The 6,053-nt window shown below is 48.0% G+C and overlaps 1 protein-coding gene across 4 annotated transcripts in view; it reads right to left on the bottom strand.

Moving 5' to 3' along the window:
- Positions 1–2,015: 2,015 nt before the first annotated feature.
- Positions 2,016–6,053, bottom strand: part of LOC137633928 (DDB1- and CUL4-associated factor 5) — a 45,112-nt gene continuing 41,074 nt past the window's right edge. For 2 of the 4 annotated variants that reach the window (XM_068366162.1, XM_068366164.1), the window contains exons 9-12: positions 5,729–6,038; positions 4,581–4,765; positions 3,830–4,011; positions 2,016–3,448 (exon numbers count right to left, since the gene is read on the bottom strand). In XM_068366162.1, the coding sequence (XP_068222263.1) occupies positions 2,053–3,448; positions 3,830–4,011; positions 4,581–4,765; positions 5,729–6,038 (2,073 nt within the window). In that variant the 3' untranslated portion in view covers positions 2,016–2,052. The remainder of the gene's footprint in view (positions 3,449–3,829; positions 4,012–4,580; positions 4,766–5,728; positions 6,039–6,053) is intronic. The other 2 variants (XM_068366163.1, XM_068366165.1) reach the window with 1 other exon arrangement.

The following is a 6,053-nucleotide window of genomic DNA, read 5'->3' as shown; positions in this document are numbered from 1 at the left end:
ACCCGAAGACCGCACCAGCTGGGCTGGTTCGGCCAGGCCGCCCGACAAGAAGCGCGTTTCCCCCGCTGAGCGGGGTGAACCGGAGGCTTCGGGGACTTACGCTTACCTGTAGAGTCCTTCCTACGGCTTGATCTCGAGGAGCCGGGTCACCGGGCACTCCCCATCGGGCGCTTCGGTTCTGGAATACCAGGCACTCCCTTGCGGTGGTACCGGTCTTCCCCGGCGGGAGCTTCGCACCAGGTTCAGGGTTCAGAACCGGCATCGCCGTACCGTCGAGGACTACTGTTCGTGTATTCTCTCTGGAGGACGCAGACGCGGATCCCCGTGGGCTGACCCGACGGAGGGAACCGTTCCTTTAAGTCCGAGGGCCGAACTAGCTGTGCTGATTCGGCCAGGCTGCCCGTAAAGAAGCCCGGTTACACCCGCTGGCGGGGTGAACCGGAAGCTTCGCAGCCTTACGCCTGCCTGAAGAGGCCTTCTCGCATTTCTCCCTGCGAGGGTTATATCTGCGTCTGGAGGATGGCCTTCGTGGTGAGAAAAAACCCTGGGCTGCCGGTCCGGGGAACGCTGCAATACAGACCTGGGAGGCTCCTTCTCGGCGAGGCCCTCGGCTGCAGAAGAGACTAAAAAATACGCCAAAGAGACTGGAGAAGAATTAGGGACATTTTTCCCCACATGGGGTCATCAGAGGAGACGTGGCCTGCTTGTACCAGGACTCCGTCTCCCCACACACTCGCGAAAGTAGCACTTACCTCGAACTACTTCTTAGGGGTTACCTTCTCCACAATAGACCAACCTCGTCTCCTACTCTGGGTAGGAGAGGGTGGTAGGGAAGCTCTGTCAGGTGAGACGCCCGGCGCTAGTCTTCCTAGGCGAACCCTTCGTCGCCTACTTCTTCTTGGTGCTATACCGCACCCACTCAAACTCCTGGGGTAGAGCAATGGGCACTTCCCCGCAACTGACTTACCTCGTCCCCTACTCTGGGTAGGGGAAGATGGCTGTATAAGAAGCTCTATTCGACGAGGCATCGGGAAGTAAGTGGCGAGGAGAGGCTCGTCTTCCTATGAGCCTCTTGGATGTATTCTTCCTCTTGGTGCCGAAGTGCACTCACTGCACTACGTTCCAGGACTAGTAGTCCTGACACGTGGTTGTAGGGGAACGTAAGCTGCCCCTACACGGCTAACACCGAGGATAAGGGGAGGAAGAACGATTTATTGTAAAATTGTTCCCTTCAGCTATTAATTCCTTGAAGGAAATCAAGGAATACTGCTCCATAACGCACACAACGCACGACACAAGCACTTAAGGAAATGAATTACTGTACTGTAAACACTGGGCAAGCACACGGGCACACTGGAAAAAACGCAAGTTGCCACGCTGGGGACACGTGGGGCACAGGACGCACATAAAGGATCGACAGAGATACGAGAGCGAGAGATGTTCACCTCTCTCGACCAGAGAACTTAATGAGGAAGGTGACACGACTAACGGGCGACCTACCGTTAATCATACCCTCGGGGCACATTCCTGGATGCCGGGGGTAAAAGCTACTGAGAGCGCGGAGCGGGGGGGTTATCTATTCAAAACTCTGGTCGCAGAGAGAGATAACCAGTTGATCTCCTATAAGAAAGTAGTTCGAAGGTAAGTATTCGTGTTGGAACAAATAGTATTTATAGAACTTGAGGAGGAGGTTGTTATTATTATTATTATTACCTGCCAAGCTACAACCCTAGTTGGAAAAGCAGATGATGTCTTAAGGCTTTACTAAGACTCCAAGTTTCTGATGCACAAGTTAATAATACTGGTGGGACCATCTGATTCAATTGACATTTGATTTGAGAGAGATGTTGGCATTTTACGTCTCATAACCTCTTGATTCACCCAAAGCTCTCTCTTTTCAAGTCACATACTACTACTGTATATGAGGTGACTTTTACCTTGTTTAACAACAACCTAAAGACCACAATCCTTATGATCTATCATGCAAAGGTTCATTTGAGACAAAAACAGAAAGATCATATATAAAGAATTTTAATGTAGAGTTATACGCTTTCAAAAATCTTCCTCTTCCTCCTCCTCCTCCTCCTGGTGCTTCTTCCTATAATTTCTGACACTATTCGAATGATGTCCTCCTCCTCGTCGTTTCTTGAATGCAAAAGACACCACCTTACTGGAGTTGTCATTTTCCCTTCCGTTGTTGTTTACACCGACGGCAGCGGAAGCAGCAGGGTTGTTCGTAGTCTCCTCGGAGACACCGTTGTTCGTTTCCTTCTCTTCCTCTAAGGAGGATATTTTAGTCTTGGCACCATTCTCTCGCCAGATAGAACCCCCCTCACTTGGACAAGTATCTCCCCCACTGACTCCACCTCCGTTCTGGACGACCACAACCCTGTCATCGTTCTTCCAACTCCCCCTGGAGGAGGAGGAGGACGTCACAAAGTCCTCGTTCTCCTCCTCCTCCACGTGGTTGTTTTGGATCATGGCTGCTGCCGCTACGGATGATGGCGTGTCAAACAATAAAGAGCCACTATCGTCATCGATAGACACACTGCTGATTGGTATTATCCCCTGCTGCTGACTAAGCGAATCTTCTTCTAAATGACTACTTGCAGCAAGCGCACTTGCAGCGACAACACTGCTATCACTCACACCAACGCTCCCCAAGTTAGATACAAGGTTGTTACGATTCCCCCCAGTCCCTTCACTCCCTCCAGGTAAACTATTCATTACATTTAGAGTTGTTGTCCTTGTAACACCATTGCTCCTAGACCTAATCTCCACTTCAGACTCCTCTCCCTCCTCCTCGCTGGCATTGTTGCAATCCACAATCTCCCACGAGAAGACGTGGCCATTTTTCGCCCCGTTTTCCTGAGAGGAGGAACACCACGGCCCCCTTCCATTTTCTAAGTCGCCCTCATCGCTCCTCCTCGAGGAGCCACCTCCTACGTGACTGCTCCTTTCCCCACTAATTCTTCGTCTTCTTCTTCCGTTGTCATTGCCACTGGAGTGGCTGCCGTCAGGGGCCGACCACAACTGCTGCGGCCTTCTTTTCCTCTTATTTACTGCGCCATTCGTCTCTGCATCAGCAGCACTTTGTGGCCGCGGCAATGACGCCTGTCCGGCCCTGCCATCCGAGGAGTGGTTGTGGTCCTGGTTGGCGTTGGCCTCCTCTTCCTCCTGCTGCTGGTGGGGTTCTTCTTCATCCTCTTCTTCCTCGGAAGATTGGAGATCGGAATCCACCACCATTATGGTATAAGGGGCCATATACCTTCGAAAGGAATGTCTCCTCCTCCTCCTCCGCCTCATTGCAACAGTGCTAGACATCGCACTTGGAAGTGAGAGGGGGGATTCTCCATTTGCCTGCTGTTCTTGCTCCTGCTGCTGCGGCTGCGGCTGCACATCTTGATTGCCGTTCCTCTGACTCTCTTCTGCTGGATGATACAGGTACCTGCAAAAAGGAAGATGCTATAAGCCCCCCAGTTCCATCAGAAAATAACCCTTTGTACTTTTAAGTTTTGTTAGGGTTCAACTTCATAAACATTATGAGACATAACTATAGAAGTGAGCTTAACTAAGGCAAACTAGCCAATTCTAGAGTATTACCAAAAGCTTTTTTTGTACAAAGTGGGATGAGAAACTAGAATGGCTCTTTTAAGATTATCTGACACATTGAACGCTTGGCAGCAGGAACCGCCCCCCCCCTCATGACAAACAGGTTCTTTACAGAATAGGGTTGGTTCCCCTGCTGTACAGAACCAAATAAGCAGCATCCCTTAAAGTCAAGTCAATAGGAATAGACTGAAAATCAAAGGGCTCTGCTCACACTCACCTTCTGCGACTGCTTGTGTTTGTCTTGGTGTAAGAGCAACGCAGAAACTTGTGCTGGTGCCGCCTCGTTTTCTTGTGCTGTCTTCTGCTGCTCAAGTTTTTGCGCCTGGCACTGGCCGCTCGGAGCTGTGCTCTCTTCTTGGCAATCATGCACATAATCCACTCGCTTGCACCCGAAACCTGTTTAAGAATAGACATGAATCAACAACAAAAAACTCTACCTTCATTCATGACGACAGCTGTTTCTTCTCAACTTCACAAGTTCTTTTATAGAAAGGAGGACCTATACTTCTTCATGGATTCCTCATCTATTGATCATGACTATGTTTTGACAAGTGTACAAAAAAAAAAAGTTGTAAACTGGCAGCTTTTCTATTTGTAAAACAAAACACCTCTCAAACGGCTCATGTCCGCTAATCTAAAGTGAGCTAAGTGGAAATTAATCCTTTCCCTAATCCATAAAAAAAAATTTTGATTCAAGAGAAGACAATTTCAAAAGTAATGCGTAAAAAATGTATCGCTCAAACATCACATGCATCCTGTATAGTGACTCCCTGGGAATCTGCTCTCCTGTGAGAGGAGGAGGAGGAGGGGGGGGGGTTTGAAGGAAAAATCAAAATGTCTTCGACATATATCAACAAAGGCAAAATGGAAACTAGCCCAATGAGGAAAGGAAACAAGGAACAATAAAATATTTCAAGAGAACATTGAAACAAATATATCCTAAATAAACTAAGGCAAAAAGTACCAACCTTATTTGCTTCGTCGTCCTCATCATCATCATCATCATCATCGTCATCTTTGCGAGTCTCGTTGGGCAAACCTCTGCACCTTCTAGAACTGCTTCTTGCCGCCCAACTCTGAGCACCACGACCTCCCTCTGCTGCGTAAGTGGTACTCCTGCTGCTGGTGCCGTGCCTCTGAGCCCCGGATGGACCTAGTTCAAATGAATAAAAATATAAAAGATATAATTGCTATTCTAGGTGTTGAGGTGCCAGTGAGAGAGAGAGAGAGAGAGAGAGAGAGAGAGAGAGAGAGCACACTTGAAACAAGAACAGGAAAAGCACCTGGTATGGATGGTGTGAAGGCCGAGATGTTAAATGAAGGGGGATTGACTGGACTAGAATGGTTGGTGAAATTGTTTAATATGTGTTTTATGTTCCCAATGGTACCAGTGAACTGGGTGGGTGGGTGTGTGTGTGTGTGTGTGTGTGTGTATTGTTCTGCTATACAAAGCTAAGGGAGAAATGCATGAGTTGTCATTCAAAGGATATCAGATTGTTGAGTGTGGTTGATAAAGTGTAGAGTGCTAATTGATAGGATTAAGGATCAAACAGAAGATACAGTTTGAGAAGTGCAGGGTGGGTGCTTTTAGAAGAGGTAGAGGATGTATGGATCAGATTTTTACAGTTAGGAAGAGATACAAGAAATATTTAGCAAAAGGTAAGGTGGTGTATGTTGCATTTATGGATCTGGAGAAAGCTTATGATACAGTTGATAGGGAACCAATGTGGAATGTGATGAGGTTACATGGAATTGGGTGACGTTGGTAGCAAAAGTTGTAGAGTTTGGACATAGGCAGTAAAGTGTCTGACTGGATAGGAAATGAAATCAAGTGAGTAGTTTCCAGTGAGAATTTGTCCGAGACAGATATGTGTGATGTCGCCATGGTTGCTCAATCCCAAATTTGTCCCTACTTTTTTATAGGGCAAAAGGTTTGTATTCACAGAGGACAAATAATGACCAATGACTGTTGGCTGTGGCAAGATATCTTCATTATCTCAAGTGTATGCTATAGTACTCAAGTAGAAGACATTTAGGTGCAGGTCAAGGCACTACAGCCATCAATAAACCAACAACTAAAAGAACAACAACAACAAGAAATCAAAATAAACACTACCGTGGATGTGGGCAGAGTCGTTATCGTCCTCCGACTGGGACGTGACTGCCGAGGAAGAGGAGGAAGAGGAGGAGGAGGACTGAGTTGCCTCCTCAGTGTCATTGTCCTCCTCCTCCTCCTCATCCGGACTGAGCATCTGCTGCGTCGTCTCCACGTCGTTGTCATCTTCTTCTTCTTCTTGGTCGTCGTGGGAGGAGAGGTCGGTATTTGAGGTCCATCCTTCCAGTTCCCGCTGAACGAGGGAGTCGAAGAAGGCCATCATTCTGGGATCCTCGTCTGTACTTCCGTGGCTGTAATCGTGATTGACGTCCTGCGGGTGGACAGA

The sequence above is a fragment of the Palaemon carinicauda genome, chromosome 43, assembly GCF_036898095.1.
Source record: "Palaemon carinicauda isolate YSFRI2023 chromosome 43, ASM3689809v2, whole genome shotgun sequence".
In the NCBI taxonomy this organism is placed as follows: domain Eukaryota; kingdom Metazoa; phylum Arthropoda; class Malacostraca; order Decapoda; family Palaemonidae; genus Palaemon; species Palaemon carinicauda.
Note: the sequence above shows the minus strand (reverse complement) of the source record. Positions and strands in the feature narration are given on the sequence as shown.